The 27,886-nt window shown below is 37.0% G+C and overlaps 1 protein-coding gene across 1 annotated transcript in view; it reads left to right on the top strand.

The window, feature by feature from the left end:
- Positions 1-26,147, top strand: part of ROR2 (receptor tyrosine kinase like orphan receptor 2) — a 131,314-nt gene extending 105,167 nt beyond the window's left edge. The window contains exons 5-9 of the mRNA XM_058170447.1: positions 6,663-6,790; positions 13,737-14,051; positions 15,146-15,391; positions 18,801-19,003; positions 19,372-26,147. Of these exons, the coding sequence (XP_058026430.1) occupies positions 6,663-6,790; positions 13,737-14,051; positions 15,146-15,391; positions 18,801-19,003; positions 19,372-20,814 (2,335 nt within the window). The 3' untranslated portion in view covers positions 20,815-26,147. The remainder of the gene's footprint in view (positions 1-6,662; positions 6,791-13,736; positions 14,052-15,145; positions 15,392-18,800; positions 19,004-19,371) is intronic.
- Positions 26,148-27,886: the final 1,739 nt, after the last annotated feature.

Here is a 27,886-nt window from a genome sequence, read left to right as displayed (position 1 = left end):
TGTATCTGAATCCACTTTTTTAGCTTATTTATTTTTAATCAGACAAGTACTCTACTTGCATGTTAAAGTATTTGAGTACTTAAAATACAGCTAGTCCTTGTTTAGTGACTCCTCGTTTAGCAACCTTTTTCATAGTGATAAAAAAGTAACTACAAAAAATCCTCACATTTGCAAGCTTTGCAAGTCTGTAAAGCAAAAGAAAACTGAAATAAGATCTTAAGCATAGCTGCACTTAACAACCAACTTGCGGAGCTCAATTGTGTTGCTAAATGAAAACTCCCTAGATAGTTACCACAGGTTAATTTTTAACTGCATTAGTACATATAAATATGCTTACCTTAGTTATGCTTCACCAAACAAACTAACCCTTTGTAAACTGCCTGAAGCTCTTTAGTTTAACTGTCAAGACCATTTCCACAAGTGGCTGTTCAATCTTTCTGGATTTCCTGAATCTAATAACTCTTTTTCATTTTTTATTTCATATTAACAGCCATTGCAAGAGATGTATTTTGGGCTAAAACTATTCTTTATGCTAACATCTTTGAAGTACATTCCAAGGATAAGAAATGGTATATATGTAAGAAAAATTAACAGTAACAAAAGCAGTTCACCACAATAAATGTAAATAGAAGTTTGTGCCATTCGTAATGCAATAATTAAAATATTATTTAGATATCAGTGCATAAATTATACATAGTTTAAAAAACCTCATGCTTGAAAGTTTAGCTAAAACTTGAACAACATGACTCAATTATAGCGTAAAATCCATTTCAGCTTGTATTCTTAATTAGTATTAAGGCAACATGAAAGATACATTTGTCTCAAAAGTTTGAAAAGAGTTCCCTTTCTTTTTGTTTTGGCTTTGGATAATGGTCATGTTAATGAGAGTTGTGTATACAACTTGCTCTGTACTTCTACACACACACAACACACACATACGGCTCTGTTGGTAAAGGCAGTGGAAAGAATTCCAGAAAGCATGCTTTGTGTTCTTTGTGTTTTTTAACACTTTTAATAAAAAAATACATCATAGAAGTAGTCCTAGTCAAAACGTGCAAATTTCTGTAAAATTCTCAGAATAGAATAGAATAGGATAGGATAGGATAGGATAGGATAGGATAGGATAGGATAGGATAGGATAGGATAGGATAGAATTTTTTATTAGCCAAGAGTGATTGGACACACAACGAATTTGTCTTGGTGCATATCCTCTCAGTGTACATAAAAGAAAATATGCATTCATCAAGAATCATAAGGTACAATACTTAATGATAGTCATAGGGTACAATAAGCAATCAGGAAACAATATCAATATAAATCGTAAGGATACAAGCAACAAAATTACAGTCATACCACCATAAGTGGAAGGAGATGGGTGATGGGAATGATGAGAAGATTAATAGTAGTGCAGGTATTGACAGTGTTGAGGGAATTATTTGTTTAAAAGAGTGATGGCGTTCGGGAAAAAACTATTCTTGTGTCTAGTCGTTCTGGTGTGCAATGCTCTATAGCATCGTTTGAGGGTAGGAGTTGAAACAGTTTACGTCCAAGATTTGTGGGGTCTGTAAATATTTTCACAGCCCACTTTTTGACTTGTGCAGTATACAAGTCCTCATTGCAAGGCAGGTTGGTAGCAATTGTTTTTTCTGCAGTTCTAATTATCCACTGAAGTCTGTGTCTGTCTTGGGTTGCAGAACCAAACCAGACAGTTATAGAGGTGCAGATGACAAACTCAATAATTCCTCTGTAGAACTGGATCAACAGCTCCTTGGGCAGTTTGAGCTTTCTGAGTTGGCACAGAAAGAACATTCTTTGTTGTGTTTTTTTGATGACGTTTTTGATGTTAGCTGTCCATTTTAGATCTTGCGATATGGTAGAACCTTCAAATATGAAGGTCTCTACTGTTGATACTGTGTTGTCTAGTATTGTAAGAGGTGGCAGTTTGGAAGGGTTTCTCCTAAAGTCTACCACCATTTCTACGGTTTTGAGTGTGTTCAGTTCCAGATTGTTCCGGTCACACCACGAGGCTTGTTGTTCAACCTCCTGTCTATATTCGGATTCATCATTGTCTCAAATGAGACCGATCACTGTTGTGTCATCTGCGAACTTCAGTAATTTAACAGATGGATCGTTAGAGATGCAGTCGTTGGTATACAGAGAGAAGAGAAGTGGGAAGAACACATAGGCTTGGGGGAGCCCTATGCTAATTGTACAGGTATCTGATGTGATTCTGCTTAGCTTCACCTGCTGCTTCCTGTTTGTTAGGAATGTTTGCATAGCAGAAGAAAAAATTCAAAGTGAGTATTAAACACACAAGCATTCTTGCAAATATACTATTTCAATATTAGGTATGGCTATCTTTCTATGCTGTTTTCTGATTAACAAAACCTAAAATGTTCTATAATATTATTTACCTAGTCTTATTGTACAATTCTGAAACTTGTCGTTGGTTTTCTTTGCAAAGATAAGCATTTTAGGTCACTGAATGAATCCACCTAACACTGCTTTGTTAGGATTCTAGCTCATACAACAACTAGGCTTGGGTTTAGACAAAGTGAACACAATTCTTCTTCTATTCTGATGAATGAGCACATGAATTCAGAGACAGCAGAGCTTGGGTTATCTACTTTCAGACTTTTATATATTCAGAAGAAAATTTGGTGAAGTTACTTCCTCCTTTATCTGTTTTTGAATTTTCCAATATTTTAAAAATTGAACATGCAGAAATAGAACAAAACAACCCACAAAGAAGACAGAAAAAAGAGACTTTCTCAGATTTGCAGAAAATAGCTCATTTTTAATGCAGCGTTAACCCTTACCCACATAGAGTACTATTGTTAATCTTTTAATTATGTTAATAAAAGAACCAGTTCATAAACAGAGAGCAAGCATTATCATCTTCTTAAAACTGGAAGTCCAGTCTGATCCTTTTTTTAACTGTAACAGAATATAGTTTTTGCTACATTCCATATTAAATGAATTTAGAGTTCTCTGTATATTAATAAATTCCACATTTTCAGTATTTAATTCAATAACACATTTTTAAAACCCATTCATTTTCCTGAAACCAAATGAACAAACTTAATTAATATTAAATTAAAACAGGACAATAGTGGGTCGACTCCACGTTATAGATGAAGAGTCTTCTCCATTGCTTTATATTTCTGGCATAATGAAGTTCTGCCTGAAGAATCTAAAAAGCTTCTTGGATGAGAAGCGAAATGTCTTCAAAGAAAAACAAAGAGAGTCCAGTTGCCTTTTGAAAAGCACCTTTGGGACAACCATAATCTGGATGACTGAAAATCTCCATGGATGTCCATAAACAATATTTTTGTGTTGTTTATTTTAATTTTAAAATCATAAATTTATACATAAACTTTAAAAACCTATAAGTACAGATAGTTCTTGACTGATGACTATTTGTAGTTACAGCGGCACTGAAGAAATGATGGTTATGACTAGTCTCCTGAAGTATGTCATAGCGAACTTGGTTGCTTGACAGTTGGGATACACTTACGACCAGTTGCGGTTCCCATGATTATGTGATCACTATTTGCGACTTTCCTTGCCAGCTTTCCCAGAAAGTCAAAGGAGAAGCTGGCAGGGAAGGTCCAAGGCGCTGGGAAAACACACTCACCTTCACACCCTCCTCCAGTCCTATACTTACATCATGCTAGTCCTTGCACACCCCTACACGTCTTCCCTGAGTCCAGCCATGCCTCCTTGTGTAATCTCCCTGCAGCGCCCCATGCACCCGTGGCTTTCTTGCATCCCTGTGAATCATCCCCAAGTCTTGTTGCAACTCTTTTGCATCCTCACTCATTTTTGCAGGCCCTTATAAATATACCGGTATATTTCTATATAATTTTCAGAGTAGAATTATCTTAGAATGTAAATTTATACTTCAGTCCCAGCATCCTCCCAAGTATGTCTTGCAAACTTTGTTATTGGAAACGCATCATGGTTATGAGCAAAAACACAAACAACATGATGTCAAAGGTATCACATACTAAGAAAAGTTGGCCAATAATACAACTGAATAAGGGAAGATAGAATCGGTATCATTTTAAGGTAAGTGTAATAATGTTTTTTTTACAGTACGTTGATAATGATTCAGGATGTTATGTAAACAAGCAGATGCAAATTTCTGCATTTCATAAGCATAGGAAAGCTGTTAGAAAATGAGAAAGTCTCCATTTGAGATACGTGGAAATTTGGGGTTTCTAAACAGAAAATTATTCAGTTGCTCTAACTCATGTAACTTCATTCATCTTAAAACAGCTTGCTAAAGAGCACACTGAAAATTATGCTTGGAAAAAAAAGTGTTTAAACAATAACCAAAGTGGCCAATAATAATTTGGGATAAGGGAAATCTTTATTCTTCCACAAAGAGTTTCTTAGTAACTTACACATCTTAAAAATATACTACTGTTATTGACATACGAGACTGAATTATTAGAGTTCCTTATAATTTCTTGGTGACAAGAACAAATTTCATAAACAAATTTAATTTTAAACAGACATCTTTCTAAAAAACTGTTTTTTTGAGTAAGCTGTAATCAATTTAAATTCACTTTTATAGACTTTTTATTAGAACATAGGATATAGCGGTTACATTTTGCATTAGAGGTTCCCTGAGCAGGAATTTCAATTATCTTATCAACAACTGCCACCTAGCACTAAGTATGAGAAACTCAAAGCAAGCTGTTAAGATGTAGAGCATGTGAGAAAAAGAAGCATCTGTTTCTGTGGCTTTAAACTGCAGAGGGCATAATAGGGGGAGGTGTGTTGACAATGAGCCATCAACTGCTTAAAGCGTCTTCATTCTAATGTGCAATAAAGATCCTTATCTACCAATGCCTTGTTGAGTGTCTGGGTAACTTCAGTTGAGTTCAGGCAAGAGTATCCTGACAGCAAGAAGCAACTGACTCCTTCAGTTTATTGGACTGTTCATTTTTAAAAAAATTTTAGATGAATTATTTTATCCTAACAGTTTGAAAAAGGTAGATCCTCAGCTGCTACCACCTAGTGTGGCTCAGGTACATCTAAAATCATTATTAGTACAGGTAGTCCTTGACTTACAACAGTTTGTTTAGGGACTGTTCAAAGTTCCAACAGCACTGGAAGAAGTGATTTATGACCAATTTTCCCACTTATGACCGTTGTAGTTTCGCCATGGTCACATGATTTACATTTGGATGCTTGACAACGGGCTTTATGACAGTTGCAGTGTCCCAGAGTCATGTAATCCCCTTTTGCAGTCTTCTGACAATCAAAGTCAATAGGGAAACCAGATTCACTTAATAACCGTATTGCTAATTTAACAACAGCAGTGATTCACTTAACAAATATGGCAAGAAAGGTTGTAAAATGGGGGAAAATTCACTTATCAAATTTCTCACTTAACAACATACGTTTTAGGCTCAATTATGGTCGTAAGTTGAGGACTACCTGTACAACATACTATTAATATGAGGATCAGATGGGATTATTTCTTGGAACAAAATACCATCCAGATCTATCCCCCATCTTCCCCCACTAAATCTTTCATATGCCACATTTGACTTCAAATACCTTGGGTTAGAGTATAGCAGTGATGAGGCCAAAGGCAAAAATATCATCTAATTTAATGGATAAAGGTAAAAAAAGTAAGAGCTTCCCCTTTCAGTCTTGCCAATTCTAGGGGGTGGTGCTCATCTCCAGTTCTCAACTGAAGAGCCAGCAATGTCCCACAAAACTTCCATGATCTTGTGGCCAGCATGATTATGCCGAAGGTGCACGGAAGTGACAAAGTGAGCTCCCATTACTCACCCCAGCTCCTGCAAACCTAGCAATTTGAAAGCATGTAAATGCAATTAGATAGACAGATATAACTTCGGTGGGAAGGTAGCTTAATGGATACCCTGGATGATATTGTAACTCCTAGGTATGAGGGCCACTTGTCTTTCCGGTTCTCAATATTTGGCTGTCCAAGACATTGAGAAAAATGGCTTTTAATCAGTGCTGTTCTGGAGCAACTCAATTTAAGTTGACTGTGTTAAACTCATTTTGGAAAGTTGGACAGAGTTCAGCCAAGATAGTAACTCAACATATGACTTAGGTTCTGTAACAGAAAAAGAATTTGGCATTAGTGTAACTTAAAGAGAATGGGGGAGAAGGAAGTTAAGCACTGATTTCATTCCATTTACCTAATCCCTAGTTCAGAATTATGCCATATTTTAATTACATCTTGACAAGATCTGTTTTGCTGTCCATTGTAAGAATTGAAGAACTGCAGGATAAGGTAGGAGAAGAGAAACAACTGCTTGCCTAATTGCTTAGCTTGACATTTGATACCAACAGTGTATGATGGGTGAAACATGACACATACTGCTATCTTTTTAATAAAATAATCTGTCACATTGCATTAGCTTAGTATTTCTAGGATAATACTTGTTTTCACTTTGCAGATGTCTTTCCCATCCATCCCTTCAATTAAAATGTTCCTTGGTGCCTTTTTTATTTCCGAAACAATGTCAAGTCAAACTGAAAAGAAAATTGATGTCTGAGAGAATTAATGATGTCAGTTTTACCACCTATTTCCTTTAAAAAGCATACTTTAAACTCAGGGACAGAGAAATATCTGTAGACATAGTTACAGGCTTCCAATTTGTCTCTTGCAGAGAAGATTACCATGAAGATGGGTTTTGCCAGCCTTACAGGGGAATTGCCTGTGCGCGAATCATTGGAAACAGGACTATTTATGTGGACTCCCTTCAAATGCAAGGAGAAATTGAAAACAGAATTACTGGTAAGTCAGTTGTACCTCTCTTCATGTCAGAGAATATTGTATTTCATGCAGAAACTTAAATCCAATTTTAACACCATCATAAATGGAAATCAAGCCAGGCAATTTTTGGAAGAAATTGAGGCAATATTGCTTTCTTATTATGAAGTAATTTTTTCAGTAGGTACCAATTTGGTATTTGTTGGAAAGCTTTTTGAGGATGAGGGCTGTACTTTTTAAAAAAGTTTTAAAAACACCCTTTTTTATAAAATAAGTTGTATGTGCTTAAATAATGGCTGCATGTGTTATTGTCAGACATTTATCTTTGTTATTAGTCTTTGAAAAAAAAAATGAATGAAGAAATGGTACTTTGTCTTTTATTGTGTCTGAAAAAGAAAAGAAAATTGATGTCTGAGAGAATTAATGATGTCAGTTTTACCACCTATTTCCTTTAAAAAGCATACTTTAAACTCAGGGACAGAGAAATATCTGTAGACATAGTTACAGGCTTCCAATTTGTCTCTTGCAGAGAAGATTACCATGAAGATGGGTTTTGCCAGCCTTACAGGGGAATTGCCTGTGCGCGAATCATTGGAAACAGGACTATTTATGTGGACTCCCTTCAAATGCAAGGAGAAATTGAAAACAGAATTACTGGTAAGTCAGTTGTACCTCTCTTCATGTCAGAGAATATTGTATTTCATGCAGAAACTTAAATCCAATTTTAACACCATCATAAATGGAAATCAAGCCAGGCAATTTTTGGAAGAAATTGAGGCAATATTGCTTTCTTATTATGAAGTAATTTTTTCAGTAGGTACCAATTTGGTATTTGTTGGAAAGCTTTTTGAGGATGAGGGCTGTACTTTTTAAAAAAGTTTTAAAAACACCCTTTTTTATAAAATAAGTTGTATGTGCTTAAATAATGGCTGCATGTGTTATTGTCAGACATTTATCTTTGTTATTAGTCTTTGAAAAAAAAAATGAATGAAGAAATGGTACTTTGTCTTTTATTGTGTCTGAAAAAAGAAAAAGAAAAATGTGTTTCCAAACATTAGAAGATCATCTATAAGTGATCTTTTGGCTCTATGAACCCTATGACTTTATAACTTTTATAGAGAAGGGGATTTTTCTTATCCTGTTTGTTTCCACTCTCATGCATAAGGAATGCAAATGACACCCTTGATATTAACAGATATGCAAATTATAAAATTAATTCTCTTTCTTTGTTCATAGTCTGATTGCTATTTTCAGAGTTGTGAATTTTAAGCAAGGAATTTGATGCTTGATTTTTGTAAAGGATCTTTGCTTAATTAGATGATACTTTGATGCTATCTCTTTTGTTGACCACTTAATGGAATATAATCATTTCCTGTTTACAGCTTGTTACATGCATTCCCAACATGCAATCTGTGGATTACATTTCAAGTGTTGTGGTGTTTATATTATATCAAATATATTTTAATATGAATATATTTATGTCTATGTGCTTGGAAACGAGGCTACGTTGAGTGGAATAAATGAGTGTGATATTTCGGCCTTCCTATCTGATTTTTTCAGCTTTAAGTTCATTTCATCTTGGCCTTGAATCTGTTTTCTGAGGTAGAATAGGGCTTTGTCTCCACAACACTGCGTGTAAATATCATTGCATTTCTCTTCTTATTTATGGACTTTATGTGCAGTACAAAAATTTGTATAATGCACATTTCCTGCAAGCAGTTCTCTATAGATTTATTCTGTATGTTGTTGTCACTAATATGTGGCCTTTATGTGCACCTTTTTGTTATCTAAGTATTAATTAATGTAATTCACCCAAAAGTAAAAGTATAACTAAATAGAGTTGTGGGTAGTTACCCAAAGGCTGCTATTTTGTGATAATTCTTGAGGCTTTATAAGTAACTGCAGCTGTTCCTAAAAGTCTGTGAATGCCAGAGCTCCAAGTATCACATATAGTGCATTGTGATCCATAAACATGTGCTGATAATTTTGTTAGTTTTTAAGATGCCACAACTTAATTATGTCTATCAGGGTAAAAGTTTGCTGTTTACATTTTTTAAATTATAATTAAGTATAGTTACCGTATATACTCGAATATAAGCCGATCCGAGTATAAGCCGAGGTCCCCAATTTTACCCCAAAAACTGGGGTAAACTGGGGACTCGAGTATAAGCCGAGGGTGGGAAATGAGGCACCTACCGGTTGGGGAAACCCTCCCTCCCTCAGCTGAGAAGGCTGGCGGCTCCCCCGCCCCGCCCTCTCACTGCACCGGCAGGGCTTCCCCGCGCCGTCCGGTAAAATGTGAAAAAAAGAAAGAAAAAAAAAACTCGAGTATAAGCCGTATATACTCGAGTATAAGCCGAGGGGCTTAAAAAAAAAAAACTCGAGTATAAGCCGTATAGACCCGAGTATAAGCCGAGGGGACGTTTTTCAGCACAAAAAACGTGCTGAAAAACTTGGCTTATACTCGAGTATATACGGTATATTGTGAGCTTCCTTTTCTAGTAATAGATGAAGATTACAGGCACAAAAGGAGAGCTGAAAATGAAAAGACTAGTGATAAAAAAAAATACTAGATTTCACCTCTATCTGAAAGTTGCAGTGATTCTGTGAGAGAGGTCCTTTTCCTTCTGGTCTGGGAGACCAGAATATTCTAAACCTTTATATTCTAAACACACTGTTACTATATGGTTTACATTTTTTTATTTGCATGTATATTTAATGCTTACTATAAGAATTATTTTACAGGAGACACTCTTAGATTTATACTTATTGGCCTTCCCCACCTGCCACCCTGATTTAGGAGATGAGTTTGTAAATACAGTCATTGTAGCTATATTTTGGTACTTTTCATCAAAGTAAAGTTCTGTTTACTAACAGATGGAATATTTTCACTGAATTTCCATTCTTATGCAACTCTCGGTGTCAGCTTCCTCACCTCTGGGATAAATTTTCAGGAAAAATGGAATGGTAAATCAACAAAACTACATACAGGAGAAGCCTACTATAATCTAAGGAGGTTTTATGTCTGTGATAAAAGAAAGGAAATATAGGCCTTAAATCATGGCCATTGCATGTTCCACTCATAAACAGAGGAACAATCTTTGCAATAAAAAGTTATCACTATATAGGCACAGAAAGATCAGTTGATTATACGTTCTATATCTCTTTGGATATATAAAAACTTCATCACGTGGAATCAGGGAATTTCTCAAAAACATTTTTGTATGAACGGAAAAAATTATCATAAATGAATGTACTCCGTCCACTAATTTCTTTCTTGGTTAACCCAGTGATATATATATATATAATTCTGAGAATGGAAATTAGTGACATCTACTGTCCAAATAGGAAAATTAGGTAAAAGATATTACATTGAACTTCATGGTGTTAAAACATTTTAGTGGGTGAGTGAAACAGTCCTAATAGCTTTTGGAAACACAAATACAGTACATATTGTTCATGCGTTTCTTTTTTCTTTGCCTACTTTGCTATGTAAGGCCGAAGCTTCCTTTACTCCTCTGTAGTTCAAAACTTTGTACCTGTTGATGAGACTTGGTATCCTCATATCATCCAAACCTGTAGAATTTATTTGTATAATATTTCTCTGAGGACTCAAACTGGAGTCAGCTCAGCTTCTGAGGACTCCTACAGCATCAGGAAGATCTGCAGGGAATATAAAGTCAGTGTTTAGGAGATTAAGCCATGGAACTGGTCCTCATTCATTTTTTTCCTCCCGGATTTCTATGTTCCACTGTCAAACCACCCCTGCTCAGAGTAGTTAAGTAGTTTCAGGCTAATTTTCAGAGATCCTGAGTAAATATATAACTCAATTTAGGATTTAGAGAAAATACCCAAATCCTAATTCACATTCTTTCATGAAGTTACATAGGCTTGAACCAAGCAATATATGGAAAGTGCAAGTAGCAGCATCATGACTGAAGGATGAAATTGCTACTATCAATGCACATGAATTACGCATTGATTCCTACATATGACCAACAATCATTGAGATTGAATGAAGGCAGTAAGTCCCAGCACTTACGGTCACAAAATTGTTTATCAATTTCCTTTATCTGAAAAAAACAAACAAACCAAAGTTGATACACAGTTTCTCAGGAATCAAATTGTCTGACAGAACATTTTTGTTCTGTGGTGTGTTTGTGTATGTGTGTGTGTGAGAGAAGTCCATTATTTTCATATGTGTTGGCTTTTTCCTTATATGCATTTTTAAAGTCTGTTTTGCTCAATAATGTGTTCTCATTGATTAAAGTGAGTTCAGTAGCCCATTATACTCTTTAGTTCAGATTACAGGAGTCATCAGCAACAACCTAATTCTTTTGAACATGCTCATTTTTAAAAATTCAGTACAGTCATAACTCTTGCAATTAAAAAATCCATAACAGAGAATGCTAAGTAACGCAACCTCAGCACTAACAACAGTTGCCTTTAATTTACCTAAGTAGTAGATTCAGGAACTTTTAAATTCAACTATTAGTTTGTTTGAAACCTGCCCCAAAGTTTTCGGACTTTTTATGGAGAAGTGGTATTTATGCAGAAATATTGAAAATTCAAAAGGGTTCACAAATGTTTAAGCACCACTGTATGTATTCAAGAAAACTCAAATAATAAATACCAATATCTGGTATGCAGTTGTTGCTGAAGCAGAGGAGGAGGCAAAGTATGTCAATATTCAAGACTCTGGCTTTAAAATATGAATTAATGTTAACAGTATTAATAATACTGTTTAATAATACAGAGCTTAATAATACCCATCCTTTTTAGCAAAATGTGGTGTTCACCCAGTGTTTGAGAATTTACTGGTTTCTGTTTTAGAGTAGACAATGCATCTTTAATACTGATCCAGTGTAGTAATGAAAATAAACAATTTAATTTTAGCTAGAGCTAACTATGGCTTAATCCTAGAACTTGCAAGAACTCAGCTATAAAACATGTGAAGTGAGACTACAGAAATGCATGCTTTTAACAAACACATTGTGCTTTTATCTTATGACTCAATGAGCATAGTTCATTCCAACACATTTTGGATTAGACAAGTACACACACGTGGGATTTTCAGGCAGGTTTGAGCCTCTTTATTTCCAATTAGTAGAATATTATAAATCTCTTCCTTTGTAATTCAAATCAGTGAAAAGCTGTATAATAGAATCCTCCAGTGGATAATTTATGAACTATCAATGGGCCCTGGTAAGTTGACAAGTTTTTGGAATGAAAAAAATCAATATAGTAGATTTCCTGGGAAGTCAAATTTATGTAACAGACATCTAATCTCATATTAAATTGCCTCCTCCCCTTTGCTGTGCAAGCAAGGTTTAGAATTCTGAGAGGGATTATTCACTTCCTCAGTTCTAGAATGATGCCACAAAACAAAAGACAAAAGACTTAATGAATTAAAAATATGTGAGAAAACTAGATAAAGTTCGTTCTAGTTATGTATGAAGCCCTGAAATATTTCCTCATCTCAATACTGACTGGGTTGACTGGAAGCTAGAAAATTGACCTTCAGTTAGTACCATATACCATTTTCCTACTGCAGAATCTTGTTAACCTTATGTGTCAAACTATATATGATGTAGCTAAGACACTGAGCTTGTTGATTGAAAGATCGGCAGTTCAGCGGTTCAAATCCCTAATGCCGCAAAATGGGGCGAGCTCCCATTACTTGTCCTAGCTTCTGCCAACCTAGCAGTTCAAAAGCAGTTCAAAAGCACATAAAAAATGCAAGTAAAAAAATAGGGACCATCTTTGGTGGGAAGGTAACAGCATTCTGTGCACCTTTGGATTTTAGCCATGCCGGCCACATGACACGGAGACGGCTTCGGACAGCGCTGGCTGTTCAGCTTTGAAACAGAGATGAGTACCGTCCCTTAAGAGTTAGGAATGACTAGCACATATGTGTGAGGGGAACCTTTACCTTTTTAGTCTGATTTCAGCCTAATGTTTTTATAGTTAAATAGGATTTAGCAAGAACAATTCTTGGCTTTCAAGCTTCTGCCAAACTAGCAGTTCAAAAGCACGTAAAAAATGCAAGTAGAAAAATAGGTACCACCTTTAGTGAGAAGGTAACAGCGTTCCGTGCGCCTTTGGTGTTTGGTCATGCCAGCCACATGACCATGGAAATGTCTTTGGACAGCGCTGGCTCTTCAGCTTTGAAACAGAGATGAGCACCACCCCCTAGGGAACGATTAGCACATATGTGCAAGGGGAATGTTGTGTCTGCGCCCCCCGAGCCGGGGCCCCTGCCAGAAAGTGACTCGGAAAGTGAGGGGGAAGGGCCATCAGGACTTACCTCTGGAGCACTGGCTTCCCTGGCTCAGCTCCAGGAGCCAGAGGCAGGCCAAGTGGAGGAGATAACAAGGCCTCCCTCCCCTGACTCTTTCCCCCCCAGGCCACGCCTCCAGACCCAGCTATGGCAATCAGGCCTGGCTGGACCCTAGGTTTCATAGGCAGGAGAGGCGGGAACAACAGAAGCAGGGGTGGGGCAGGCCTAGGAAGTGCTGAGTTATGGAGCCACACCCCACAGGATATAAAAGCAGAAAGGGCTGCTATACCACTTTGTGGCAAGCAAATCAACTGCTTAGAGGGAGAATTAGAGCTGAAGTCCTGTTTGTTCCTGGTTTCCTGGCTAACTCATCGGCATCAAGTGAGATAACAGAGACACTTGGCAGACGCTCGCTAGTTTGCTGCCAGAGCTGATAGTTGCCAGCTAATTAAGTGATTGCTCATGTCTCCCGGACTGCGGAGGGGGACAGAACAGGGAACCTTTACCTTTACCTATGTAAAGACTTTGACAGTGTATCTGATCTCTGTTGCAGATAGATTTTTTATTAATGCCCTTAGTAGTCTGGCTTGAAGTCATTTCAAATATATAAAAAGCAGTACTAATGTATTGATGTTCATTTATTATAGAAACTGAATCTTGATTATTGGCTTCTCTGTCTTGTTTTTTCAGCTGCATTTACTATGATTGGCACATCCACTCATTTATCTGATCAGTGTTCCCAGTTTGCCATCCCATCTTTTTGTCACTTTGTGTTTCCACTGTGTGATGAGCGTTCCCGGACACCTAAGCCTAGAGAGCTGTGTCGTGATGAGTGCGAAGTTCTAGAGAACGATCTCTGTCGGCAGGAGTACAACATTGCTAGATCCAATCCTCTCATTCTGATGCAGCTCCAGCCACCTAAATGTGAAGAGTTGCCGCTGCCTGATTCTTTGGAGGCTGCCAACTGTATAAAAATTGGAATTCCTGTAGAACGGCTCAATAGATGTAAGTTATTGTCACATTTCCTTCCTGCTTTTGTCTTCTATTTGTTTAATGCAGAAATGGGGAACGATGGCCCCCTTTATGACTTGTGGACTTCAACTTCCAGAATTCCTGAGCCAGCATGGAGCCAGCAGAATTCTGGGAGTTGAAGTCCACAAGTCATAAAAGGAGCCATCGTCCCCCCCCCCCGGTTTAATGCAAAATTAGTATGGATTTTTCATCAGCGTGCCATTTCTGAACATATGTATTTGCTTGATTTCCAAAACAACCCATTTCAATGTTTTGCCTTTTGACTGCTTAGAATTAGCTTGGAGGGAGGATACAATGATGAGAAAGAGGAATAGCCCAGGTGAAATATTTTCCCCAGCTTCTCATCTATACAGTGTAAAGGAATATTGCCAGAAACATGCAGAGGCTGCCTCAAGCACCTGACCAGACCTCCCTGAAAGCAAGGAATGCCCTTCTGCAAGCTAACTGCTTTAAGTTGTGCCTGCTTCAAACCCTCCAAACCCAGTGCGGTGAGGGTATAATCTTGCACTGTTACTACGCAGTGAAATAAATTTGGTGGAGAAAGGAGATAATCTTCTGTAACCAGACTACATACAATATACAAATAAAAATGGTGGTCGGATGTTAATACATTAGCAAGACAAAGATCTAAGAGGAAAAAAAGCAGAAGAGAAGGAAGAAACTAAATGGGGCAGGAGGGAGGAAGAGAACTTCATGGTGGTGAATCCTGTAGAATACTTTGAGCAAGTCAAGCAGTTGAGACAAAACAGTTTTGACATGGGCATGCTAGTTAATTTCTGGATTCTTCCTTAGGCATAAAGCTTATTGGAAACTCATACTTCCTGGCTAGGTTACTCCAGTTTGTTTCTACAGACTTGATTATTTTCTTTATTTTCTACTTTTAGAAAAAGCAGCTGATCTTATCCCAAACCAAAGAAAGGAATACTGTAGAGCAGAAGTTTTATTGTAGAGTTACACATTGTACATAGCAAAGAAACTTATTTACGATGCAGAGAGAGAGAGAGAGAATGGGAAGATTTCTTATTGTTTCATATGTCTCTTGTTAAATCTACTTTTTTTTTTTGCAGATCACCAGTGTTACAATGGCTCTGGTGCTGATTATAGAGGAACTGTCAGTGTTACAAAGTCAGGCCACAATTGTCAGTATTGGGATTCCCAGCATCCTCATCCCCATGACTTCACAAGTACAGAGTTTCCCGAACTTGGAGGTGGGCATGCTTATTGCCGCAATCCTGGAAGCCAGATGGAAGGACCTTGGTGTTTTACTCAGAACAAAAACGTACGCATGGAACTGTGTGAAGTACCTGCATGTAGTATGTATTACTATTTTTTTTTACCATTTCTAGAATAAAATTATTCAAGCATGACTTATTCTTGCTTTGTGTGATGTGCAAAAATGCTTTTTATTGATGCTTTTATAAATGAAATCAATTATTTTCCTATCAATGTATAATGTATGTATTCATTGACACTGATGCTAAGAGACCTAAGGACTTGGCAGTTTATATGCCGTATTTTCTGACATTCTGGTGTATGAGACGCACCAAGATTTTGAAGAAGTAAGTAAGGAAAAAAAAAAGGGTTTTGCCCTCTCCGGCCCCCAGGTGCACTCTGCAGGCCTCCCAAACCCTCTGCACACCCTGTTTTTCACAAAAATGGGACAAGCGGAGCGGGGCTTCGGGAGGCCAAAAATGGCTGTATTTGGTGTTAAGATTCACCAACATTTCCACCCTCTTTTAGGGAGGAAAAAGTGCGTCTTGTACTTGGAAAAATACGGTATATATAGAAGGAAAGAAGGAAAAAACCAGGCAAATTTATTGTGTGGGGCAGCAATTTTGTCTAATAATTCTTTTGGAGTAATGTAGCAGTTGTTCATCTTTACCGCTTACGTTCTTTTGTTTGATTGCATTTCCGTCCAGTGGATAAAGCTGTTTAATCCAAGTATTCCATTCTTGTTCAGAGACAAATGTATACAGTTTGGATGAGTATGCTTTGACTGTTGCCCTTCAGCATAATAGCACTATATATATTATGCAGGCAATGTTAAGATTTTATGTTTTTTAATTTCTGTTAGGTTTTACTAAAATGAGTTGCTGGCCCTAAACTGAAAATATATGGAAAGGGTGGAATATGACGTTTCAGACACTTATATTAAAATAGCCTCTTACACTGAATGTTTGCTGCTTTTAAGTTTTTCACTGGGCCCCAAATGGGTACTTGTGGGTAAGACTATGGAGAGATTAAATTATGATTTAATGTTATTTCCAAATGCAGTCAGGACCGATTCTTTGTACTGTGACTTTAAAAAGATTCTTTATGTGATGTGCAAAAAAAATTGCATTTAGTGGTATTTTTCATATTTTATTACACAGATACGTGGAATAATAGGAAAGTCCCATCAGCTGCCATTGATTTATTTTGATGCTTAATTAGATTATCGGATTTTTGGGAATAATAATAATAAAAATGGGAATGAGGTCATGGCTTTGAACAATGCCTCATTAACATTCATTATGATTAAAATCAATTTATTGTTTTGAGCTTTGCTTTAATTGCGTTTTCCTTTTTACATCCTCTTTGTGGCATCTTTGCTCTTTCCTAAAAGAACAGGATATAAATATTAAAGTTTACATGGGTCAAATCAGGTTGTACCATCGTAAATGAACATTTATTTGAGTGCTGGGTGTTTGCTCTAGCTCAAAATCAATTTAATTTTGCGAGAGTAAAACCAGGTATCTCCCCAAAATCTTCACCTGCTTTCCATTCACTTTTGGCCTCCACCCATTCTTCTCTCTTTCTTCTCTTTCTTCATTTTCTGCTTCCTCTTCCACACTCTGGTATTGTGCAATACAAGACAAGTAGCAATTATTCCCTGCCCCTGTGCTTGGGAAACACTCTGTGCAGAGAAAATAAAATGTAAAATCAGAGTTTAATCATCATTTAGATCATCAAATCCAAATCCCTACTCAGTGCAGGAAGTCCAAGCCATTCACTGAAGGGAATCTCTCCAGTTCTTAAGGTAATTGAGCTTAGCTGTCAAACTGTTTTAACCAATAAAACGTTTGCGTAAGGTTTGGTTTTAACATAAACCTGTTTTCATTCTGCACAACAAGATGATGGAGAACAGATCAGAGTTTGTTCCTGTTTTCTCCAAGCACAGTGTGCCTTCTGTTTTATAGGAGGATGGTGGAAGGAAGCAGTTATTTTCTTTTCAGTGCAGAAATGAAGAGGGAGTGGAATCAGGTCTAACTGGAGAGCAGAAGAAGAGAACAAGTGCTCCTTCATTTTACATGGAGGAAAGATTAGGAGAGAGGGTACAACTCCATCCTACTGTTACTGAGTCATACACTGTAATTGGGAAAGACAGTTTGGCTCATAAGGAAGCTTCACTTCTGATTCCTGATGTCTTTCCAACACCCTATTTGCTTCAATAGCTTGATTCATAAGTCTAAGCTAAAAACTAGACCTTAGATTTTGTGTGTGTGAGAGAGATAGAGATAGAGATAAAAGCCTTTTCTTTTCTGGCCTTTTCTACTTTTTAGGTTAGTGTTTTTACTCTTATTGTATCCCTTTTGCTTTTTAACGATTGTACTCCATGCTTCTTATGGTCGGTCTCCCTTTATGCTGATTTATGGCTGCAATGAAAGTTTGATTTGATTTGATTTGATTTGATACTGTCCCAGGTTATCAGTTTTGGATGCTTTCCCACTGTACAATCTGTGAGCAAAAAAAAAATATATGTGTGTCATAATCTTACAATAAACCACTTGACCCGAGAAAGGTCTGTAACTTAATGATATGCTTTGGTAATACAATCCATATAGATAGTGCTAAAATTCATACTAATTGCTCAATCCCCTGCATTTTATTTAAGATAAACTCTGTAATCCATCGTGTAATCCATTGTGTAATCACACTGTGGATTACATTACATAGATGTATATAAGTTTGTATTACAGACAGTCCTCAATTAACGACCACAATTGAGCCTCAAAGTTCTGTTGCTCAGCAAGACATTTATGAAGTGAATTTTGCCCCATTTTACACCCTTGCTTGGCACAGTTGTTAAGTGAATCACTGCAGTTGGTTTTTTTATTTTTTTATTTATTTATTTACATTTATATCCCGCCCTTTTCCGAAGACTCAGGGCGGCTTACAGTGTATAAGGCAATAGTCTCATTCTATTTGTATATTTACAAAGTCAACTTATTGCCCCCCCAACAATCTGGGTCCTCATTTTACCTACCTTATAAAGGATGGAAGGCTGAGTCAACCTTGGGCCGGGCTTGAACCTGCAGTAATTGCAGGCTGCTGTGTTTTAATAACAGGCTTCTTACAGCCTGAGCTATCGCGGACGTTTAAGTCAGTAACAGGGTTGTTAAGTGAATCTGGCTTCCCCATTGACTTGGCTTATCAGAAGATTGCAGATGGTGACCTCATGACCCGGGGACGCCCCAACTGACACATGCCAGTTGCCAAGCATCCAAATTTTGATCACGTGACCTTGGGGATGCTGCAGTGTTCGTAAGTGTGAAAAAGTGTCATAAGTTATTTTTTCAGTGCCATTGTAACTTCCGGAGGTTACTAAATGAATGATTGTAAGTCAAGGATTACCTGTACATATTGCAGTGAGCTATAGTCATTGTTCTTGGAATAATAAAATTATTTGCATTGCTTTTGAACAGAGTCTGAAAACACGCAATCCTTTTTTTAATCTAACAGGCCCACGTGACAGCAGCAAAATGGGAATTCTCTACATTCTGGTTCCAAGCATAGCCATCCCTTTAGTTATTGCCTGCCTTTTCTTCTTGGTCTGCATGTGTAGAAACAAGCAGAAGGCATCTGCCAGCACTCCACAGCGTCGTCAGCTGATGGCCTCTCCCAGCCAAGATATGGAAATGCCTCTCATTAATCAGCACAAACAGGTATCTTACCCAAATGTATGCACACAGTACGCAGAGGTTATTTTACATCATAAACATAACATTTAATATTAATTACTCGAGAGTCTTCCGCTTTGACATTTTCATTGGGATTTTCTTCACCATATCAAACCTTCCAATATATTCTTCCAGCATGTATTCATTTCTCAGTTGTTTGACTTCAGACCAGATGCAGAAATATTGCCAAGGTAGTAAAAGCCCAGTAAAAAAACAGATTTTGTGCATTGAAGCAGGTTAATATAAATGTGACCAAAGCCTTTAATTTTAACTAGGATTTTTATTGCTGATTTGCTGCTAAGGGTTTCTAATATAGTCGGCCATCTTATCCCGTTACTCTTTTTTACTTTCAGAATAAACTAAAAGAAATCAGCCTTTCGACTGTGAGATTCATGGAGGAGCTGGGTGAAGAGAAGTTTGGAAAAGTTTATAAGGGTCACCTATTTGGCACAGCTCCAGGGGAGCAAACACAAACCGTGGCCATCAAAACACTCAAGGATAAAGCAGATTTAACTCTCCGAGAAGAATTTAAGCATGAAGCAATGATGAGATCAAGATTACAGCATCCCAACATAGTTTGTTTACTGGGAATAGTGACCAAAGAACAGCCCATCAGCATGATTTTTAGTTATTGTGCTCATAGTGATCTTCATGAGTTCCTTGTGATGAGATCTCCCCACTCTGATGTTGGTAGCACCGATGATGATAAAACAGTGAAATCAACATTGGAGCCAGCTGATTTTTTTCACATTGTAACTCAGATAGCATCAGGAATTGAATATCTCTCAAGCCACCATGTGGTCCACAAAGATTTGGCCACCAGAAACGTCCTTGTGTTTGATAAACTCAGTGTGAAAATATCTGACTTAGGTCTTTTCAGGGAAGTTTATTCTGCTGATTATTACAAACTAATGGGAAATAATCCTCTTCCTATTCGATGGATGTCCCCTGAAGCAATCATGTATGGCAAATTTTCAGTTGATTCAGACATCTGGTCTTATGGCGTAGTGCTGTGGGAGATTTTCAGCTATGGCTTGCAGCCTTACTGTGGCTATTCCAATCAAGATGTCATTGAGATGATTAGAAATAGGCAGGTTTTGCCATGTCCAGATGACTGTCCTGCATGGATGTACTCACTGATGTTAGAATGTTGGAATGAATTTCCTAACAGAAGACCAAGATTCAAAGATATCCACAACAGATTGAGAACATGGGGAAACCTGTCGAATTACAACAGTTCTGCACAAACCTCTGGTGCAAGCAACACTACACAAACCAGTTCCCTCAGCACAAGTCCTGTTAGTAATGTCAGCAACGCCAGGTATGTTGGGCCAAAGCAGAAAACTCAAGCGTTCTCTCAGCCACAGTTCATACCAATGAAAGGACAAATAAGACCAATGGTGCCACCTCCTCAACTTTACATTCCTGTCAATGGTTACCAACCAATGCCAGCTTATGGAGCGTATTTGCCAAATTTTTATCCTGTCCAGATCCCAATGCAGATGGCTCCTCAACAGATAGCTCCTCAGATGATTCCAAAACCAGCTTCCCATCATAGTGGGAGTGGTTCCACTAGTACAGGATATGTAACAACTGCTCCCTCCAATGCTTCCATGGCTGACCGGGCTGCTCTCCTGACTGAAGGAGTAGAAGAGGTACATAATGGGACAGAAGACATTGCTCAGAATCTGGTCCAGGAAGAGGAGGAAGAAGAGGGCTCTGTGCCCGAAACAGAATTATTGGGTGATAATGACACTCTTCAGATGGACGACACCGAATTTCAGTCAGAACCCTAAGGATGTTGCCTTAGCACAGCGACAATACGGGGCTTCTTTTTAGTTTGCCGAAGACTGTAGTTCTTCTGATTTATGCAAAATCAGTGTTTTACTTCAGACTCCTATCTACAACTGCTAACCCAAAATCTACATAAAGGCAGCAGTCTTGAGTACACCGTTTTGATAGATCATTTTTCCAGAAGAAATTTGCAAACTTGATGTAGAATAGTTATTTTAAAATCTAGGGTTGATTACAGCTCTTGCAGGGAGGCTGCTTTTATAAAATACTGTTGCTGTGCAACATATAGTAGAAATGTATTGCACCTCGTGTATATCTTGAACTCTGATTGTATTTTTAACGAATTCTGGTTAAATTTATAACCAAGCAAAGTAGCTGACATGGAATTGATCTGCATGCGAAGAAATGGCCAACATGTTTCTTTTTTAAAAAAAAAATAACAGGTTTATCTTGCTGATGCATTAAACTTTCAAAGGAATTATTCAGAAATGGGTAAAGTACAGGTAAAGGCAGAATGACAGTTTTTCTCAGTCACTAATCCTTTCATAAAGAAATCCAATAATTATTTTTTATAATTAAATGGAAGTTTGACCTGATTTAGCAGGAAGTATATTTTGATCCCCAAAGAAATGACAGACAAAAGCTATGTTGGAAGTTAGGAGATTCTCAAGGTTGATTATAAGATGGGCCACTATATAAATGTTTTAAACAAATACATAAAAATAAAATGTTACAACTTAAGCCAAACCCTTTTGCCTCGTCAAAGTAAAATTTAGTAGGAACAGATCACCACATTGATCTCCCTGGTCACCACAGCTTTCACTTAATTTTCCTTTAAGACGGTGCTAGAGAGCCAAGTGATCAGCCAGAATTGTCAATTTTATTTTATTTTAGGTACTAGACCTATGCACATACGTTCTTCATTTTTTTTTAAAAAAAATAGTGATTGTAGATTCTTAACCAAAATAAGTGACTTTGTACAGAATGTATTTTTTTGTGATTAATGCCTTATTGTGAGATGAATCATGTACAGATTTTGAAATGTAATTTATGTTTTCGTACATTTTTATGTGTTTTTTTTCCTAATTGCAATATTTTGGTATTTTAAATGCTTATATAATTATGACTAATAGTATTTTATTGGGATTGGAATTTGTACACATCTATATGCTGATAAAACTGGTCCATACATTTCACAGAAATTTTTGTAGCATGAGTACTCCTTCAATATTGTAGCCCAGGAGTTGGCAACCTTAAACACTCAAAAAGCCACAAAGTCCTAACCGGAAGCCCCCCATTCAATTCTTGAGCCGACCGGAAGTCCAGTTCCCCTATCATAGTCTCCTCCTAGTGCAGCGTCCTTTTTCCTCTACCTGTCCTAACTAAAAGCCCTATCAATTGTGGAGTCAACCAGCGACAGGGAGCTGCAGCAGAGGGATGAAAGTGCCACATGCGGCTCCAGAGCCAAGGGTTGCCAACCCCTGGTGTAGGCAAATATAAATTAATGTATTGGGCTGTACATTAAGTACATGATCTAACCAAGCAACCCTTCAGTGATGATTAATATTAATGTGCTGGGGTAAAAAAAGAAGAAAAAGTAAAAATGGAAATTCACATTTTTGTTACCTTTTACTTATTAAACTGTATTTTTCCTAAGAACATTTGGATTCCCTTGAGGTCTATTATAATAATCTGAAGCTGATGGTAGCAACAGGAGCTGTTTTACTGGTTTGTAGTTTCTCTTGAATTGGCCTATGCACTGGTAGTTAAACAATGAAAATCTCTCTTGCTTTTTAGCGTGTGAGTTGGAGACTATTAATAAATCATTTAAATAAATTGAAATTTACTTTTTAAATGGTGTTGAAATCTGATATTATAAAATCAGATGAATTTAGAAATTCAATTCTTTTTTCAAAACTTGCTTAAAGGAATTTGAAACAAAGTATAAATGAAATTACTGTTTTTTCACCTGTCCCTATAAATAATCTTAATATGCAAAAATGCCGAGATTGTGCCATATTTTTTACATACTGAACCGTTATTCTCTGGTCTCAATTTCTAAATCTCTAAAATTCCATATCATAATATCACTATCAATGCACGATGAAGGGAAGACGATAATCAGTGGAAAAGAAGATGGTCTAAATAAATCTTAGCTTCCTGGTGCTATATTATCTCAAAGTGATCTTGATTTTTTAAAAAAAACAACAACTGAAAATTATGATTGCTGTTATATTGGATTACCATCATAAGTCATTGTATTTTTTTAATTCTTGACTGAATGACTAATCAATAAATACTGTTCCTTCTTTAAATGAATGGGAACAGTATCCATATTTAAAATATTGTTCAGTTTGCCACAAATATATTTTATTTGCTGTCTTCATGGGAAAATTTGCCAGAATCAGAACATATATTCTTAGCAGGTTGTCAGTACCAAACAGAAACATAAAAACAGCACCAGAATTATGCATCATCACAGTTTTTAAAACAAGCCATTAATCAATGTTGTCAACTTTTTTTCTTGAACTGAGTACCTCTACATATCTAATGCAGGAAGGGAAATTGATTGAAGACCTGTTTGATTTCCTGCTGTTTCTGAAGGTGTAATGGGGCTGCACGTGTCCACCTGTATGAAATATGTGGCTTGGGCCCTCTAATTCCCATGGGGTGCCCTCTAAATTTTCCTTCCCAATCCTGCTTTTCCTACCCACTATTCCTGTATTTCCCACCAGCCACTCTATCCCAGTAAAGTTTTTTCTTGTCATTGTATTCTTTGCAGGAAAGGGAGAGAAAACTTACAACTTCTCCATCATTTGTGTTGTAAATGTTGTACCTTGATGAAGGTATCTTTTCTTTTGTGTACACTGAGAGCATATGCACCAAGACAAATTCCTTGTGTGTCCAATCACACTTGGCCAATAAATTCTATTCTATTCTATTCTATTCTATTCTATTCTATTCTATTCTATTCTATTCTATTCTATTCTATTCTGTTCTGTTCTGTTCTGTTCTGTTCTATCCAGACAGCAGGAAAAGTACAGGTAGTCCTCAGCTTAGAACCTCTGATTTAACAGTTCAACCTCACAATGGCCTTAGGAAAAGTGACTTATGGCCTATTCTCGAAGTTATGACCATCGCACCATCTCATGACTGCAGTTTGGATGCTTGGCAACCAGCTTGCATTATGACTGTGGCAGTATCTTGCATTCATGCGATCATAATTTGGGACTTTCCCAGCTAGACTCCGACAAGCAAAGTCAATTAGGGAAGCTGGATTCACTTAACGACTACGTGATCCACTTCAACCATGGTGATTTGCTTAACGATCATGGGAAAAATGATCATTAAATCAGATCCAGTCACATAATGATTGCTTTACTATCACACCTACTTAAAATTGAAATTTCGGGCCCAGTTGTGGTCATAAGTCAAGAACTATCTTGAGCTGATAATAGAATAGAAATAGAATAGAATTTAACTTCTAGCCAATTCATAAGCCTTGTGGGAATTCATATTTGATCCATACTGGCCAAGTGGTTTCTGTCCATGATTTTACAACTGGGTTTCCCCCCAAAAAGCATCCTTTTCATGTATGCATGAATTTAAATGAATCATATTACTCATATAGGTCAGTTCATTTCTCGCCATAGAGTTGACTCAGTACAACTTTATTACGTTGGTTCAAGAGCTTGTACTATCACTAGCCATGCTTAGCAGCTATTTCATTTATCCATATTCTGTGTTTATGAGCTTTCAAATCCTCCAGCTGTTGTTTGCAAGCTCTTCAACTTTACATTCTCTATTAAATTCAGTTTTGGTCTCCATTCATAACTCCGCAGCTGCTTATGGCATTCTGTACTGGAAAAAAACAATATAGGTGAATTTCATTGTTCATTTGTTTTATTGTATGCTGGAATGATAGGATAATTTCTTTTTTTGAAATGCATTTACTGACATTGGCAGAAGCTCTGTCCATAAGTAATTTTACCTATCGTATTTTCTTTTCTTTTTTTTATTAAAAAAGTTTTATTTTAACATTCATATCCAATAACATATTTAATGTACCATCATATACAATTAATTGGACCTGCCCGATCACCACCCCCTTCCTTTAACTCTCTTCCCTTCTCTACCTTCTTCTACTTTCCACAACCATCCTCCCCCTCTCTTATCTACATTCTCTCCTCCTTCCTCCCTACTCCTTTCTTCTCCCTCTTCTATCCCTCTTCCTTCCTTTCCTCTTCCTCCTCTTCTCTTTCCTACCTCCTTCTCTCTTCTACTTCCTTCTTTCCCATCATTCTGAAGTGGTAGCCAGGCAGCTCCGATCTTACATTAATTATACGTCTTCAATCATTACCTATTGTATTTTCATGTCCCTTCTGTAAAATAGACCTGTATATATTTTTTACAGCTGGATCCATGCCCAAATAAACATTATATTCTAAAATTTATGTAACTCGGCTACTTTTAGAAACCCCTTTAGTCCTTAATTTCAACTGGTCATAGTACTTCAAAAAAACAACCAACCTTAAACTTGATACTTAAAAGTTCTAACCACTAGTTTCCATTATCCCAAAGGAAGTCTAAATATCTCTAATATAGGGAATTAGATATGTATCAGAATCTCAAACCACCCAATTCCAGTTTTATTTCATATGAAGGTAATGGAATTATATAAACTGAAACTGTGATGGCCTCTGGTTTTGCTGACATTCCTAGCATGGAGTGTCTAGGGAGAGCATATAGGTTATCTTTGCTCACATATTAATCATGTGAGAGGGGGCACTTGCTTATGGATGGAGATAAAGATGGAGATGGAAAGTTTCAGATGTGCCAAGAACAAGTGTAAATGACTTTTTCCTCATATAATACTAGTAGTCCTCATTAACACAATTGAGCCCAAAATTTCTGTTGCTAAGCAAGACAAGTGTTAAGTAAATTTTGCACCATTTTGTAACTTTTCGTGTCACAGTTGTTAAGTGAATCACTCCAGTTGTTAAGTCAGTAACAGGGTGAGTTAAGTGTATCTGACTTGTCCATTGACTTTGCTTATCAGAAGATCACAAAAGGTGATCACATGATCCCTGGACACTGCAACTGTCATAAATATGAACCACTTGCCAAGCATCTGAATTTTCATCATATGATCATGGGGATGCTCCAATGATAGTAAATGGGAAAAAACGGTCCTAGGTCACTTTTTTTCAATGCTGTTGTAACTTCCAACAGTCACTAAATGAACTGTTGTAAGTTGAAGACTGCCTATATCAGACTTCTCTCGCTGTTTGTTTTTCATGAACAATCCCCATTCAAAGAGTAAAACTGACTACACATTGCTGGATTGAGATCCAATTCAAGCTAAACAGTTAATTGGGAGTAGGAGGTGGGAGGGGGAATAACTGTCACATTCAATGACGCAAATATTTATGGCATTAAAAATGGCCCAATTGCATGAAACAACCTTATGAAGCATCTTAATGAATATAATATGCTCTGAAAGAGATCTTTATGACTAATTTTACTGGATCATTTATTCATTGGAGCACTTGTATTCTTTGTATTCTTCTCCATTTTTCTCCACAGTTCCCTTGCAATCTGCTCCTAGTAAGGGATACAGTGGGATACAATGGACATATATTTAACTTCTATCATTATAGCTTCAGATGAAATACGTACTGGCTGTTCTTAAACATCTTAAAAGTGGCATAAGAATAGATAAAATATCCACAAGAAAATTTTGAAAGTTTAAAAGTAAAAGCCCTAACATAGCCTAGCTCAGCGGTCTGCAAACTTGGCTCTTTTAAGACTTGTGGACTTCAACTCCCAGAGGAACTCCACAAGTCTTAAAAGAGCCAAATTTGCAGATCCCCAGCCTAGCTTATTGAAGCTGAACTTGGATTTAAAAAACTTCTCTTCATGATGATATAACACATCAACATAACACATCTTTTATTAATAAGGAACTAGTTGAACTTAATACTTACAATGCAACGTGCATGATTAACAAACAGCTGCGTTTTTTTATGGATTGGTTTTTATTTGATAGTTGTTTTTTGCGCCTGCCCACCTTCTGGTTTCATATAGTGAGCATTTCCATTATTTATACTCAGAATCTCTATGATCGTCATGGGGAAAACTAATAATGGAAAGTATGAGACTCACAAATACTGAAAATGCACCTGACACTTTTCTGAACAAGGTATCTTGTTCAGAAAATAAGTTCTATATGTTGATATAATTGATTCATTAAAATTGATAGTTTCTTTCAAGTCAAGCTTGACTCTAGATGACTGATCATGGATACATCTCTGCAGTTTACTGATTTTATGCACAGGTATTTTGCCATTATCTAACAGGATTTTAGTTCTAGTTCTAGTTCTAGTCTGTCTGGTCTAATCTAATCTAGTCTAGACTAGACTAGTCTAAAGCTCTCTACCAGTAAGACAGTTGCACAACCTGAGGCCCTGGGCCTTGCATGGTCCTTAAATTCCTGAGGTGCAACCCTAAGAAGCATTCTCAGTGTTGTCAGTGAACTGTAATTATCACAGGAATGAGGAGGTCACACCTATTTTCTAAAGTACCAGAGGGCAGGACAAAAAGTAATGGGTGGAAGATCATTAAAAGAGACATCCAACCTAGAAGTAAGAATTCCCTGACTGAGAACACTTAATCAGTGGAATGGTTTACTTCTGTCAGTTGTGGGTACTCTTATCACTAGAGGTTTTCAAGAAGAGACTGGACAGCCATTTTTCTGGAATGGTATAAAGTCTCCTGCTTGAGCAGGGGGTTGGCCTAGAACAGGATTCTCCAACCTTGGCAACTTTAAGACTTGTGAATTCTGGGAGTTGAAGTCCACAAGTCTTAAAGTTGCCAAGGTTGGAGACCCCTGGACTAGAAGACCTTCAAGTTCTTTTCAACTGTATTATTCTATGCTTTATGTTCTACTTTTCAGACAGGCTGTCATCTAACAGCTCCTGTTTTGTTTTTTAGATCAGCCAATCTCAGCTAAGGTCTGCCACTTACCTGGGCTAGAGCCATAAAAGGCTGTAAAAATAAAAGATTAAACTAAGC

This window comes from Ahaetulla prasina, chromosome 2 (genome assembly GCF_028640845.1).
Source record: "Ahaetulla prasina isolate Xishuangbanna chromosome 2, ASM2864084v1, whole genome shotgun sequence".
In the NCBI taxonomy this organism is placed as follows: Eukaryota; Metazoa; Chordata; class Lepidosauria; order Squamata; family Colubridae; genus Ahaetulla; species Ahaetulla prasina.
This window is presented reverse-complemented; position numbering and strand designations above follow the sequence as displayed.